The 15,088-nt window shown below is 43.9% G+C and overlaps 1 protein-coding gene across 2 annotated transcripts in view; it reads left to right on the forward strand.

The window, feature by feature from the left end:
• The window catches only part of mxi1 (max interactor 1, dimerization protein), a 31,892-nt gene extending 17,277 nt beyond the window's left edge, over nt 1-14,615 (forward strand). Inside the window, exons 4-6 of one of the 2 annotated variants that reach the window (XM_080413037.1) lie at nt 7,491-7,605; nt 9,034-9,217; nt 9,697-14,615. In XM_080413037.1, coding sequence (XP_080269163.1) covers nt 7,491-7,605; nt 9,034-9,217; nt 9,697-9,860 — 463 coding nt within the window. In that variant the 3' untranslated portion in view covers nt 9,861-14,615. The remainder of the gene's footprint in view (nt 1-7,490; nt 7,606-9,033; nt 9,218-9,696) is intronic. The other variant, XM_080413038.1, reaches the window with a different exon arrangement.
• The last annotated feature ends 473 nt before the right edge of the window (nt 14,616-15,088 follow it).

A 15,088-nucleotide genomic window follows, 5' to 3' on the forward strand; every position in this document is an offset into this window, starting at 1 on the left:
CGTGACGGATTAGCTAGCATGTCACCAGCGGCAAAATATGACTCTAACCAATTTTCTTCAATGTAAAGCCAGCCTCTCAACCCCTCATTTGTTTACCTTTGCCCCGCTAACACAGGCTGTCATTTGAATTCATCATCCAGTGCATTTTTTTTCATGAGTAATGAGAACATCTTGGACATGTTGTCCAGTGGCTGTTGATGACATTATGCTAGCATTCATACATCATGTGCCAACCATAGACTGATGTTTATGATGACAGTGCATGTAGACTCACTTTAGAGGACAACGTAGAATGTTGTTTTTCAAAGACAGGTTCGATTGCTCTCTTCTTTTTTCTTTCTGCTAGCCATAGCCGGACCATTCCTCATCCCAGCCAGATACAGGCAGGTTTCTAACTGGAGTCCTTTCCTACACAATTGTAACCTATTTATAGTTGTTAGAGGCACATATGGTAAAGTCCAGCTTTGCAACCAGGCTATTATTTAGCTGTTTGATGACTATTCCAGCAGTCAGCCTAGAGACTGGTAGTTTCCTTCTTTTTTTTTCCAACCCCCCAAAAAAAAAGAACTTATTCAGTCAGGTGCCACTGTCTGTATGAAAATACATGTGACCGAGGCTACAAACCCATAGCAGTCATGTGAGAGAAAGAAAGAGAGCGAGAGGGAGCCAGAAGGGCCTCTGTAAAAGAGGGAAAGAAAGAGAAAGGAGAAAAGCAGGGAATCATAGCCGGTCCATCCTTACCAGGAAAAAAAACAACCCTTGCCTTTGTGTTAACTTAGCCAACCAGTAAACAAAGATGGTGAGCAAACACAGAGAACCGTTGTTTGGCATGTAGCGTGTCCATGAGGGCCTATGTATGTGCGTGTGTCTGTGCATGCATGTGTAATACTCCCACGCCGTGTGTGTGTGTATGGAGTACAGTGCACCTATGTGTGTGTATACTGAACGTAGTTGTTATGAAAGACATACAGTTATATGGTGAGTAGTGAAGTGGGCCCGGCTCTCTGCATGTATATTGTATGGGACCATCTGCAGAGTATAGATCAGTGTGCCACAAGCTCACGTGCACTTTTCATTCTCTCTGATCTGGGGTGTGGCTAAATGTGATGTCCCCAGGCCCTTGAGCTAAGGCAGCACTGCTTTGCTTTTGTTATTTTTAGCATCAGAATTATGGACTTAGCCTCTTTTGAAAACAAATACACTCAAATCACGGAAAAGGAAACCGTCCCTTCTATTTATTTTTCTTGTGTGATTGGATTGCTCTCTCCTCTTCCTAGTAAGATAATTCACCGCTGATTGGATGCCGTGCTCCATGGAAGGGACCTAAGACTCGTTTAAATGCAGCTTTGTAATACACGCCACTGTAATAGCTCCAGTTATTGCGGTGAATTGTGATTTGCGGTTGCCTCAAATGAGCCTTGACACTGCAAAGTAGGGAGAAGGGAAGAGAAAAGTAATACCCTTCCATACGCCTCATTTATATTCCATCATACAATGGTGTCGCGTGCCAAAAATAGCCGATCTACAAGCTCACAACTCCTTGCGTCCGTGATGCGTCGTGTGAGCTTATAGATCGGCTACTTTCACCTTTGTACAGTAGAGCATAAATTGGGCTTCATCCTTGCAAAGTCGAGAAGTCCTGCGTGATTTTTTTAAAATTTTCTTTTGGTCAGTGAATTGCTAATGCAATGCTATCTTAATTTCCTTCTACATGTCACTTTAGTAGATTTGATACTGGAACAGTGGTTGGTGATATGTAATTAGTGTGATAAGTGGGTGAAGGGTCATATTTCCTCTCTCTCGTGTAGATTAAAAGTAGGTCAAACGGGGGGTGGGATTGCATGCGTGTGCTTGTGCGAGAGTACATGTGTTAAAGGCATTTGGGAAAGCAGGGTTTTGCCGAAGAGTAAGGGTATTGGTCGGTTAAATCTGACCCTTCCCTTTAAAAGCCCATCCAGTAATTATGTCAGACATCTTGGATGGCCTGAGAAGTCATTCATTATTTACTTATTCACAAGTTTGGAATCTAGGGCAAGCCATAGCTTTTCCTCCCCGTTTTCACACTGACTAACCGTGTCAGTTCCAAGGGAATTTGAATAAAAAATTAAGCGGAAACTAGTGGAGATTTTTCAGTGCAGCCGTATCCATGCAAGGCTTTAAATAACTCTTTTGAGAGCACACGTAAGTACAGTATTTCTTCTATTGACTTCCTATTTCTCTTCAAGCGCAAACCGCATCATGAGGTGTTTTTTGCCTTGTTCTGTAAAAACAAAAGCCACACGATGCCTGAGTGAGGATCACAGTAGTATCATGCACAATAGAATGCTATAATAACAAAATAAACATTCAGCTAGTACTGCAGTGCAAGCATGTCCATGTAGGCTGCAAGAGCATGGCTGCATCAACGGAGAAGATTTAGACCTGTCATTCTACTCTCATGCAAAGCTACCTGTGTCCGTGTTATACAGCTGGGCTTCAGCAGTATTCATCTCTCTCCCTCTCTATCGCTCTAAACCTCCAAACTGTACAGGGCGTCTAAATGGAAAGCAGAGAGAGGGAGTGGGCGAGCAGGATTGTGTCCTCCTCCATACATACTGAATAGAGAATAAGTGCATACGCAAGAGCTGGGTTTTAGGCAGACCTGCCTTGCAAAAAAAGGGGTGGGCTTCAAAATGTGGCTTTGAAAAGAGCTCCATTTTACTTTTATGGGAGGCTGAGGGTGAACGGATCGTAGCACGGCATAGCTGGCGTACGACGGAGAGGGAGAGAGAGACACCTGTGGTTTTTCGGGGTGGATGTGATGGTGGTGGGGGGTAGATATCAGTAGTGGGGAAGAAAGGTTTGGCGCAGTGACCCAGGGTTAGCTGGCTGCTTGCTCAGACAGCAGAGCTGCCTGCCTGTGTACCCATCTGGGCCTGTCGGGAACACAGAGGCCACAGGAACACACCGCACGCATGCATGCACGCACACACACACACACACACACACACACACACACACACACATTTGAGGAGTGGAAGCGTCACATTGTCTCAGGAGGAAAAGGAAGGCTGGCTGTGAGAGAGGAGAGCCTGCCAGCCATAGCTGTGACCACACTGCTTGTATAAGCCACTCTTGTCGGTCTGTCTGTCCGACATTTTCAAGCGCAATCAGATAACTGGTCACACAGCTTATTATTACTTGTGGAATATGTGCTAGTAGCTAGTTAATGTGCATATTAACAATAATGTTTGCAGAGTCGCAAACACGCATAAATTCACGTAAAACCCCTAGCATCCCCATTCTGGGGGGGAACATTTGGCAAAAATCTAAAAGCTCACAACCTGTCGCGTTGTGAGCTTGTAGATTGTCTATTTTCGGCAAAGAGATTTGGTGTAGAGCGGGGGGGAAAGAGTGGACCACCAAGTATAGTGCCAACTCTGGTCAAGTTTATACTAAATATAGTAGAAGGTCAAAGTGGTTAATCTTGTACTAGCTGTATATTTTCTTTCCCAGCCACAGATTGATCCATGCCATATTGAAACATACTGGAGGCCTGCAGACACTTATTGCCAGAAACAGGGTGGGATTTAAACAGATGTTTACAATGCTCTCCCCATTGGGCTGTAAAAACAGTATGGTATTATTTTCCCTTCTCTCTCTAGATCCTTCCCTAGTAGATACGAGTTAAAACTAGGCCTATCTGCTTTATTTCCAACAGGGGATTTGAGGTCCCCTGCTGTGCGTGACAATTCAGAGCACAGGTCTTCCTGGTAGCAACTGGCCATGTGTTATGTAATCTGCCACACACGGAGAGTCCCCCATTCACGCTAAAGTAATGCTAATTAAACGCCATTCATTGGTTCTGGATAAGGTAAGTGAGCAGCAACAGGGATGACTAATGCTGATAGCCACTGACTAACGCTAGCATGCGTTCTATTTGCGGCTGATCAATAAGCCTTATTAATGAGAATGAGCTGTGACTGGCTGGAGCTGTTTGCTGAAGAGACGATTTATCCCAGCTTGCCCCTGCTGGGTGAAATGCTAGGCTAGCCATGCTAACTTCCTCTCTCTGACATAGCCCACTGCTCTGTGATGTCATGTATTTTAGTGAACCTTACCTTAGATTGCATCCTTAACCTGCTAACAGACTAGACAGGAAGGTATCCGCTGCACGGTAAACCCATAGCTCTTTATATTACTAACTGAAGTATCTTCTGAGAACTCCTGCATTAATATCTATGGCCATTCAGTGTATGATACCTCCTCCGCTGTGAGGGTAGGGCCTGAAGGAGGTTCTGGCTGCAGAATGCAAGTATTTAAGCTTACAAGCCATTTGTACTGTAAGCCGCAAAAGGCTTAAAGTATTTGGCCCATGGTCTAAATGATAAGCATGTTCAGGCATTAGGACCTTTGACCTATCTGGTGAACAACACCAGGTCCTTGTGACATTTAACTGGTCAATGTGGCCTGTTGTAGGTCACGATGATCGCACAAACTCCCAAGTTGGACTGATGTTCTTGGTGATAAGACGTACTGTCTTGTCATATTCATTCTCCCTCTCTCACTCCACCCTGATGATTACTATTGTGCTGTGCCCTCGTACTTATATCATGATGTTCTACAGAACGACTTGTAATGCAGACAAGAGATTAGGCCTGCCTATCGACCATGCTCACTCGAGAAACACAGTGTGTGTGTAGGTGTTTTGAAGGCTAATTTCCCGCAGTATGTAGCTAGCTATATAGCTAGCTATATAGCATGTATATGCGAGGAGGACAGACAACGTGTCTCTTGAGGCGACAACACACGGCAGACTGGAGAAACCGTAGTGACACTGCCGTCGTCACCATCGTCGTCATCAAGGGCGTGGAAGGGTGTTGGTGGTTTTCGCGCTTACTCAGCAGAAAGACATGATTCACGGCCCGCACCACATGGACTAATGGAAGCCTCTACCCTAAGCACTGTTTTGGTTTATCAACTCCTCCGTAGTGTTGCTTTGGAGACATTGACGGTGCTCTTCTCAACAACAGCAAAAACAGCTGATAAACAATCGTGTAGATCTAATACATTCAGTCAATTATTGAAAATACAATAATGTTTTTGCACTGTTTTTGTTGATATATAAAATATTTATATACGTATATATAAAAATAATGAATTAATAGAAAATGTATTGCATAGTTGCTAAGAGAACAATCAGTAGTTGCAGCCCTGTTGGGGGCGGAGCCAATAAGTGAGGGTTATCCGAGGTCTTGGTTGCAGAGTTTTAATCTGCATGGGAGTGAAGCAGGCGGTGGTTGGTTGTTCATGTGGTGGTGTGGTGTGTGTGAGGAGTAGTAGGCCTGGTGTCTGGAGTTTGTTCACCCAACGCCCAGGCATGTAGGCAGACTGACAAGTTCAGACACGTCTGCAGACTCGGTGTCCTGCTGTGCCCTCCTCCCAGTCAGCTGCCTCGTCAGTCGAATGAGAACACACCGAAGTAGGAAGTGTACGTACTTGCACACTGTACTTACGTGTGTGTGTGTGTGTGTGTGTGTGTGTGTAGCTGAGAGAGCTTGTCCTTACGGTAGAGACAGAACTGTGTGTACTGTACATGATGTGAGTTTGTGTTGACCACTTTAACCGCAGCATCTGTATTCTGGGGGGAACATTAGCCCAAAATAGCAGGTGCAACGTGTTGTGATTCTTCGTAGATCGCCAATTATTTGTCAAAAAGATTTAGTGTTGACGGGGGGGGGTGGACCTTCCAAGTACAGGGCCAACTCAGGTGAGAGATGGCTAATTCCAGAGGGTTTAAGTGGTTAAATCCAATTTCAAGACGCCCAAGACACCAGGTTGAAAGACGTTTAAGTAGGGTGTGTGTTATACCATTATGAGCCTTGGGTACGACATGTGCGTTTTGCGTCAGCTCTTCTGTCACCTCACCGCTCTGTGCTACTGTGTCCTGAACCTCACCCCGTCCCAGCCTGTGTCGATGCAACAGGCGCGAGTGTGATTAATCACGGCATGTCATCTGCGTACGTGTGTGTGTCGGGGCCACAGTAAGTAAGGAGCTGGTGGCGGGGTTAGGATAAGAGAGGCAGAGAGATAGATGGACTGCTCGCTGATAACGAGTGAATGTGGGCTCCATTCGGCCTCGTGAATAGAAGTGATTACACACTCAGACGACCAGAGACAGACTGATAGTTATCACCGTTAACCCCCCCCAGTGCCCACACACACACACACACCGAACGACATATCTCCTGACTATCCCCTTAATACTAATAGTGTCACAAAAACACTGTCTGCACACACACCCTCCCCATAGGGCTCTTGTTTTTCCACATAGTTTTTAACAGCGCACACACACACACACACACACACACACACACACACACACACACACACACACACACACACACACACGAGCACGCACACAGACTATGGTAATAGCTTGCTCTCATGTTCTTATCAGGACTATCCATGCATAACTTAACCTCCCCTCCTCCTACACACACACACACACACACACACACACACACACACACACACACACACACACACACACACACACACTGCTGCTCAGCCAGCACTCGCATGTCTCCAATACACAACATCTAGACGGCCTGTAGTCAAAGCAGCAGAGCATAGCGGAGAGTCTAGTGGGTTCCTGCATGTGCCCTCCGAGGGGCCTGTCATTCTGCCCTCCCCTCCCCCCCCCCCCCCCCAATGGGGGAGTGGCCTTGGGTCTCAGGCCACTGCTCTGAGTCCTCCTACTTGTCTTCCTGACGGCCCGTGGTGGTCGGCTGAAAGAGCAGCCCCTGCTAATGGTCTGCTGATTGTGTTATGGCCTCAATTATCTCTCTTTACCTCTCAACTCTGGGCCATTAGCGGGGAAGATAGTACTCGGGCTCCTGTCTGCAGTCACGGACATAAGAGGGACTGTCAAGATGATGGAGAGTGGGAGCCGAGCGGGGCAGGTGGGCTGGGGGGTACAGGAAATGCCGTTGCACCTATCCTGTCCCTCTCTCAGCTGAAACGGCTTCATTTGTAATGTAGGCGAGACGGGCTACTATATAAGTAGACAGAGTGGAATGTGTACCAGAAGGGTAATGGATCTGTGTAAGGTTTAACGTGACATGACTAATGTGTGATGTCTCAGTCTGCAGACATTTATTGAACTGTGTGTGTCCCATTAGGGTCATGAAGTGAAATGGTTCATCCTGAAGTTTAGAGCAGCACATTTGTGACTGAAAGGTAAAATCCCTGGATCAAATCTGTACAGGGATAGTAAATTAATATAGCACTCTCCCCTCCCTCAAGAAGTTCCCTTGAGCAAGGCATAAGGCATAAGTGTTTGGTGTCTTGATGATCCCCTGGTAAAAACACTGTGTATATACTTAATTGACCGGAGTCCAGGGCTCTATACTAGGCCCACTCCTTTTTTTCCCTCTACACCAGATCGCCAAAAATGACTGCATCATCTGATCATTTGCACTGTCTTTTGTCTTCCCTGTTCTTTGCAGACGAGCTCATCTGAGGCTGTGTTTGGAGCGGTTGAAGTCACTCATACCACTGGGACCAGACTGCAACCGTCACACCACATTGGGCCTGCTCAACAAAGCCAAAAATCACATAAAGGTAATGAGCGCACACATGTGATATATATTGCATTGGTGGTTTGGTTTGGTTTGCCTTTCGTCTGTAAAATCAAGACGACAAATACACAACTGTGTAAACAAGATAAAATACATCCGTACTCGGCATGGGGGAGAAAATGGCGTATCAAAGTTAGCCTGACCAAAGTAAACACTTTAATTGAATCTTTGCTTAGCTTTCCTGATAGTGTCAGCTAGCTAACTAGCCCAGTTGTTTTGGTTTTGAAAATAGAAGATGTTGAATGAATAAAAAAAATGTTGCAGTAGCTATGTATATTTGATTGATAGTTAGTTATTGGACACTAATACCGTAAGTCATTGGCTCAGCACTTCATTGTGGCCAGTCGAACAGAAACGGATTCAGTCTAGATCGGCCATTCTTTTCTATTTGTCATGCAATGAAGGGCTTTAAGTGGTTAAACCTCCAGAATGACAAGTGGCAGACTTTTCACCCTCCAAAATGAGCAGTGGAATACACCTTCCACCTCTGGAGTAGCTGTGAAATTGACAAACTCGTCAGCCAGCAGACAAAAGTCAACAGCACTTGGTTGCTGTTAACTGACCGCCTTGGTATAGCCTAGTACTGAGGAGCACACACACAACACTGTGTGACATCCTGATGGCTACCTCATGCTTCTCCATCCATTTAAAAAAACTAAAACACGAGCATGTGTGACTGTGCGAGATGGAGCAGCTTGCACGTGGAAAGCCAAGTGTGCGACTGCGTTGACATCACAGAATAAGGAGAAGCACAAAGCCTGAATTGTTACCCCCGTGTCTCCTCTTCTTCTGCTGCTGCTGCAACTTGAGTCATGGCAACAGCTATGGACGGGCTCACGGCTTCTTCATCTGGTCGCCGGGAGTCGCGCTCGTCGCAGTTAGCGGCCGTGACACGGTGCGAGGAGGAGGTTAACATGTGGCTGTGTCATTCAGCAGCTCTAGCTGCTACCCGTTGTGTAGAGACACTAGTAGTAAACAAAGGGGGTCTGGTATGGAAGTTACCACGCTGCTAACAATGCAGGTAAAGAAAGTTGCCATTGTTTTTGCTGGAAAGATTGAAAGGACACAATGGGGGCTTGGTGACTAAAATGCTGATGCTGGGGTTTCAGGCCTTTGAAATGGATAGGAGCTCTGCTGTCTCTTTAACCACTATCAACCGGCCGTCCCTATTTTTTGGCATGTCATTATAGGTGAAAATGGTCAAATTTAGCAGATCTAGAAGCTTGCGTGTTGTGAACTTGTAGATAATTACCATTTTCCGCCGTGCAACCAAGTACTACCGTATCTGCCTCTTAATTGCGTTTGTGACCTGATTCACCGCACATTTTGTCATGATGTCATCAACATGAAAAGTAATTTGGAGAATACGACCCGGCCTAACAGTTTCGCTCCCCCCCCCCCCTCTGCACAGAAACTTGAAGATGCAGACAGGAAGAGCCAGTACCAGCTGGACTCCCTGGAGCGCGAGCAGCGGCACCTCCAGCGTCAGCTGGACCTGCTGAAGGGCGGCAGCGGGGCCATAGTCGAGGGGGAGAGGATACGCATGGACAGTGTGGGCTCCACCCTCTGCTCCGAGCCATCCGACTCTGACCAAGGTGAGCAGCGCTAGTTGGTAGTCTTTATCGCCGTTGACAGGTGGAAACCTTGTCCAAAAGAAAACCTGTTACTTTTCAGGAAATGTGTTCCAATGGATCCATAAGTATTATTTTGTCACAAGCTATACTTTCCTTCTTTTTTATCTTTAAAACCCACAGACAGAATTAACTAAACATTTTTTTTATTTGCGAAGATAGCAGATCTACAAGCTCACAACACGTCGCAATGCAAAGCGTTGTGTACTTGTAGATCGGCTATTTTCTCTACATTTGTGCGATGAAGTAGGGCATTACAAAAAAAAAACACCATAAAAAGAAATGTGAAATATGGGGATGTAAGGGTTCTGCCCAACAGCAATGTTATCCTTAATGGTAGCAGCTCAGGGAACGGCATTTTCACCGCTCTCCGCAGAAGGTCAATAACAAAGTAGGTGTTTGTTTATTGTACATAAAATGTAAATTGTATCCCCTTTCTGCAGAGGAGATCGAGGTCGACGTGGAAAGCACGGAGTTCTCCCATGGAGAGATGGACAGCGTGAGCACGGCCAGCACCAGCGACCTAGACGACCACAGCAGCCTGCAGAGCGTAGCCAGTGACGAGGGCTACTCCTCCTGCAGCGTCAAACTTGCCTTCTCCTCCTAGAGGCCCGCCCCCACCCCTCGATCCGCATCGCACACACTCCAAATCACTCCCGCCCCGCCTATCCATCCAGTTACCTCTGATGACGCCCACGATGGCCCCAAGCTGGGGTGTTGTCGCTTTCCCATGTCGTTCCAGCCTGTTGTTGGCAACTTCCCGTCCCATCTCCAGCTCCCTGCTCACTTTTCCCCGTACGCTGCTCCATCCACAGAGCTCCACCACCTCCTCTCCAAGCAGAAGCTCTGAGTACCCTGGGCCCAGCGCTGTCACCAGGGACCCAGCACTCCACTCAAACAGAGACAACTTCTAAAAATTGCAGTTGATGATCCTGACATGAGACGGCAAAGTGGTTTTAGAGTCGATATTTATTTTACAGAGAGATCGGATCATAGACTGGGTTGATATGGATATCTCTGATCAGCGTCGTCATCTCGATTTTAAACCCACCTTTTATTGAAGGGAATTAATTTAAAAAAAGAAAAAAATCTATTATATATATACAGTATATTTTTCTGTAGGGTGACGTTACCTTCAGACGTTACCTTCAACTCAATCATCCACCATTTCTTTGACGTGCTACCCCTGGATTTTATCCAAAATATACTTAGATTCCCATAATGCAGTAATAATTTGTGGTCGCTGTGTTACTCCCTGTTTGTGTGTGAGGGTGTTGAACTGATCCCGTGTCAGCTCTGTCTTTGAGTTCCGCTGGAACTGGATTAACCACTTGAACCCTAGCATCCTTATTGTGACATTTGGCGAAAATAGCAGATTTACAAGCTCACAACGAGTCACGTGAGCTTGTAGATCGGCTGTTTTCGGCGAAGATATTTTGTGTATAGCGAAAAACAGGAGGGGGCCTAGTGTAGAGCCCTTGGGAATATGGTCAACTAAGTATAGGGTTTAAGTGGTTAAAGAAATAAGAACAAGTGTAATTTGGACAATGGCGAACACTGTGGGTAAACTTGCCATATCAAAATAGTTTGGCCCCTTTTACATGTCCATTTTTGTTTTATTTTAAATATAATGTAAACCTCGTCTTATGTCTTTCATTACCTCTGCTCGACACCGCAGCAACTTGGACACTTGAATTGGTGCTATTGTGAAACAAACCAACGGGAAAGCAGATCAATAACTAAACATTGAGAGCAATCAACCGAATCTGCCATGACCCTTTCCTTTCCATCCGAGCTTCGGAAGAGAAACGGAAATCGGAGGGGCAAAAAAAACATACATTCCCATCATATGTGGATGCTCGGTGCATTTTCAAAGAGTGGAAATTGTAATGTGTTTTGTTTTCAGTTTTTTTTGTTTTCTTTTCTTTTTTGTTTTCTCAACAAGCAGCTACAAACAAGCTATCGTGCACTCGCCTACTTTAGAGCTGTCCATAGACAACCGGCACAAAACCAAGAAGTAAAAAAGCAAATGTGTTAAATAGACTTTGGAATAGATGTCCATCCTCTTTCCAGCAGTAACAAGCAATAACTCTTCATCATTGTTTTTGTCTCCACAGTTTGAACAACTTTTTTTTTCTCTCTCAATAGACACATACCTGTGTGTGTGCGTGTGCGTGTGTGTAACCGTCCAAAAAGCAAATTCAACTTGCTTGTTTTTGTACATATATACAAATAGCTTCATAAATTAAAGACAAAAAAGGAAATTTAAAATTTAAATGGAGGAAAAAATGGTAGAGCTCATGGATAGAACTATTTGCCTCTGTTGCTGTTTGACCTGTGTTTATTGTGCATTTTAAATTATATTTTTGGACAGATTTTATCTTCTCCAGAGTGGCAGTGGATGTGGCATGGACAGTATTACTTTGTTCATTTTGCTGGTTGAAACGTTCAAAAGTTACTAACTCTGTAGCTGCCCTAAAAAAAAAGTTACTTTTCAAGACAAAAAGAGAGAACTAAAACAGAACAACTTTGTATCCAGGCCACCCTCTAAAGACTTCTGTTCATGAATGCTGAGTTTGCGTGGCACACTTTATTATTTATTAGACATGTTTCTTTATTTTATTTGTGGGTTTCCTTTTTATTTTACACTAATGAAAAAGCTGTACGGCATTCCTCTGGTGATCTGTGGAGTTAACCACTTAAGCCCTATTTCAAAACAATATTGAAAATAGCCGATCTACAAGCTCACAGTACGTCACTCACATTGCATATTTGAAAATATTTTAATTTCTGGAGCATTATTAGAAACGTCCAAAATAGGGACTGCAGTTTCAAAGTGGTTAAAGTTTGAAGTTAAAAAGGGGGACGTATGACGTCATTGCCTGTGTTAAAGAGGTCACTGAGTTTTACCTCCCCCCTTCCCCGCAAGCGTTACCGAGGTCACCCTCAAATTGCACTTCGACCCGAGCCGCCCCCCCCCCCTATGATTTTAGACTGTCTGATGAATCCTCTGTGTGAAAGAAAGGATGAAAAATAAACACCGCCCTGAATTGATTTTAAAAAACATATTTATTCCTCAGTCCCATTCAGAAAAAGTAAAGCATGAAAGAAAAAAAAAAGATAAGTTATTTTATTTTTGTTGTCTTCACTCCTTGATGCTATCTCCTCATTCCTAATTTTAAGAATTGTATATGTGATGGATTTCCTTTTTTCTAGATTTTTCTTCTCTTTTTTTGGGGGGGGGCGGGCAAAAAGTTATGTAGCCATGTTATGTTTTTTATTTTGTTTTTCTGATGTTTTATTTGATAGACACTTGAAATGTAATGGGCCCCTAAGCTGCTCCTAGTGCTGAGCCTCGACTGTTTGGAATTGACAGCCTTGTCCAGATGCCCACTTGACAATAATCGGTTTAATCAAACTGTCCTCTTCTTTTCTTAAATCTTCTGAAGTGTCTTGACGTAGTCTGTTTTGCCCGATTTGTACTTTGTTGTACGACTGAGTCGCGTGCCAAAAATAACGATATATAGAAGCTCAAAGCGCGTCACATCGGCGACGCGTTGTGGGCTTGCAGATCAGCTCTTTTACGTGTGCTACAGTGTCATACGATAAAGTATAAATCGGGCTTGGGTGGCATTTCTGGACAAGGCTTACGAACTGGCAAATTCTGAGCCGGCTACTACCCAATAAAGGGGTCTAAAGTCCTCTTTTCCTCTATTAGGAGGAGTGTAGTCTCTATTAGACTTAATGTATTAGTTGACAAAATGTGTCTTACATTTACAAGGCCTCCACCTGAGGATTTAAAAAGTATAAAAAAAAACAAATCCTTGTGTCCCAGAGGTAGATCATTAAGGTGTATATTTTGACATATAACCTCTGGGCGGAACTTAACGTTGAGGTTGTTGGACTTGGCATTTATCTCAGAAGGTCACCGCTGTGGTGCTCTGTCTTCAAACAAAACGCCAAACCACCTCAAACACCCACGGTGTCCTCTGGTCTCCCTGAGGGGCAGTTTATATTTACTCTGCCCCCTCGATTTATTAATCTCTCATCTTCTCCCAGTGTCTTTTGTTTGATCTGTCAGTTTTATGAATCTGCACTGCTGAGGAGGAAAAAGGGCCCATGTTTGACAACAAAGAGTTTCCACTCCATCAGACTTTGGTCAAATAGTACTTGCAAATAATACTCTTAACTACATGAACCCTAGCGTGCCTATTCTGGGCATTTAATAAGAGGCTTTAATAAGAGGCTCTACAAGCTCACAAACTTGTATATCAGCAATTTATGTGAAGTGGAAACATGTATATTTTTTTGCAAATACTATTAGACTAATGTCTGACTTCTATTGTGTGTACGCATGTGTGTGTGTGTGAGTGTGTGTGTATTCTCTGGCTGTGCATGAGTACGCCTGGCCCCAGATCAGTCTGTGTTGAACAGGGTTGGGTTCATCTTAAGTTCATTCAATTCAGTTCACTCCAAGGTTTTCTTCAAAGTTCAAAACTGGAAATCTTTTGCCATTGAAAACGTTCTAGACATCCAGTCTATAAACAAATTGATAATATTGGTTGTAATTTACACTATGAATTGAGTCAGTAGATACTGAAGCACGGGGATTCTTATAACTTCCTCTTGACAAACTGCTTTTGTTTTCTCACCCAGCTGCAATGTAAAACAAGAAAATGAAGTCATACATTGATGTAATTCTTTGTTCTTTTTTTTACTCTGTTTAACGTTAAGGTTATGAATGCAATTTAGTCAGTTTAAGGCTTCATATACAGTATGAACATTTCCAGCTTTGCAGTTTGTAAAGAAATTAACTTGAAAACGTGGACATGCACAATTTCTTTTGAACCCTTACTTGATGTTGGAGTCTTGGGCAGCACCATGGGAGATTGAATGAGCGGGTCCTTGAGGTCAATGTAGTTCAACCAAGCAATCCCACTAAGGGAAGTCTCCCTGTTGTTTCTGAACTTGTGGCCATCCTTTGTAAAACATGCACTCTGTTGAGGATTCTAGCCGTGTAAGTTGAAGATGCAATACTTACAATAAAAAAAAAAACACCATTGTCAAACCTGACTCCAAACTCATTTTCGTGTTGAGGAAGAAATTATATGGCTGCTTGTATCTAACCTTTATATTATAATTGAGGAAGAAGTTATATGGCTGCTTGTATCTAACCTTTATATTATACCATCACTTATAATAGTTCTACAATACATTATGATTTTTGACAGCTTGTAAGAGCGTAGATGTCTCCACTAGGCCTAATAGCTATTGTTTTGGTACAGCCTATCTTGTTATGGTTCAGTTTGTCCTTCAGGCAGCTACAGTATAACTATGATCTCTGCCCTGTGCTCGAGGCAGAACTACCGTACCACTGACATGAGTGTTAATGTACTTCTCTTCTGACCATGATATCATGTACATAAAGCATAACCACCTCCACCTAGAATATTGTCTCTTATATATTGTGAATTATCGTTCGTAATATTGTGCCTTATCGATTGCTGAGTGATCCAGAATTCCACGACAGTGTAGTGCAACATCTTTCTAAAATGCTATCCATTTAAGGTCAAAAATACTTTAAAATTCCATCTCTCCATGTATTTACAGGAATACGTTTGCTATCAAAATAGTTTACATCCCTGCGAATCTTTTTAATTAATTTTTTAGGCTATTTTGTTTTTGGCTGTTAGTTTCTCAGGTCTTTATTGATGGCAGCAGTGGAGATAGGATACAGAGAGAGCGAGAGAGCAGGGAAGTGACAAATCAAATGGTCCATCCCAGTCTGGGAGTCGAACTGGGGACTCGCCCGTCCCTACTAACATCTAAGAAATA

This window comes from Gymnoscopelus braueri (genome assembly GCF_963280865.1).
Source record: "Gymnoscopelus braueri genome assembly, chromosome: 2".
Lineage (NCBI taxonomy): Eukaryota > Metazoa > Chordata > Actinopteri > Myctophiformes > Myctophidae > Gymnoscopelus > Gymnoscopelus braueri.